This window comes from Aptenodytes forsteri, unplaced genomic scaffold, assembly GCF_000699145.1.
Source record: "Aptenodytes forsteri isolate BGI_AS27 unplaced genomic scaffold, ASM69914v1 Scaffold390, whole genome shotgun sequence".
Lineage (NCBI taxonomy): Eukaryota > Metazoa > Chordata > Aves > Sphenisciformes > Spheniscidae > Aptenodytes > Aptenodytes forsteri.
In genome coordinates this window covers 301,841-302,251 of record NW_008795631.1, presented here as the reverse complement: position 1 = coordinate 302,251, position 411 = coordinate 301,841, and the positions used below count along the sequence as shown (strand labels likewise).

General features: G+C 56.7%; 1 protein-coding gene across 1 annotated transcript in view; it reads left to right on the top strand.

The window, feature by feature from the left end:
• DNMT1 (DNA methyltransferase 1) overlaps positions 1–411 on the top strand; it is a 17,878-nt gene that overhangs the window by 6,295 nt on the left and 11,172 nt on the right. Inside the window, exon 13 of the mRNA XM_019472903.1 lies at positions 183–334. Coding sequence (XP_019328448.1) covers positions 183–334 — 152 coding nt within the window. The remainder of the gene's footprint in view (positions 1–182; positions 335–411) is intronic.

Genomic DNA, 411 nt, shown 5'->3' with positions numbered 1-411 from the left:
ATAATTACCCCGCCTGCCGCGATCTCTCCGTCGCAGCCTTCGCGGATTATATCCTGATGGAGCCCAGCGAGGAGTACGCTCCCATCTTCGCCCTCATGCAAGAGAAGATCTACATGAGCAAAATCGTCGTCGAGTTCCTGCAGAACAACCTGGACGTCAGCTACGCGATCTCTCCGTCGCAGCCTTCGCGGATTATATCCTGATGGAGCCCAGCGAGGAGTACGCTCCCATCTTCGCCCTCATGCAAGAGAAGATCTACATGAGCAAAATCGTCGTCGAGTTCCTGCAGAACAACCGCGACGTCAGCTACGAGGATCTGCTCAACAAAATCGAGGTGAAAAGCCGATGGCGGCAGTATCCGGGGGTGGGTGTTGCTCTGCCACCCTTTCCCTAACCAACGCCCCCCCCCGC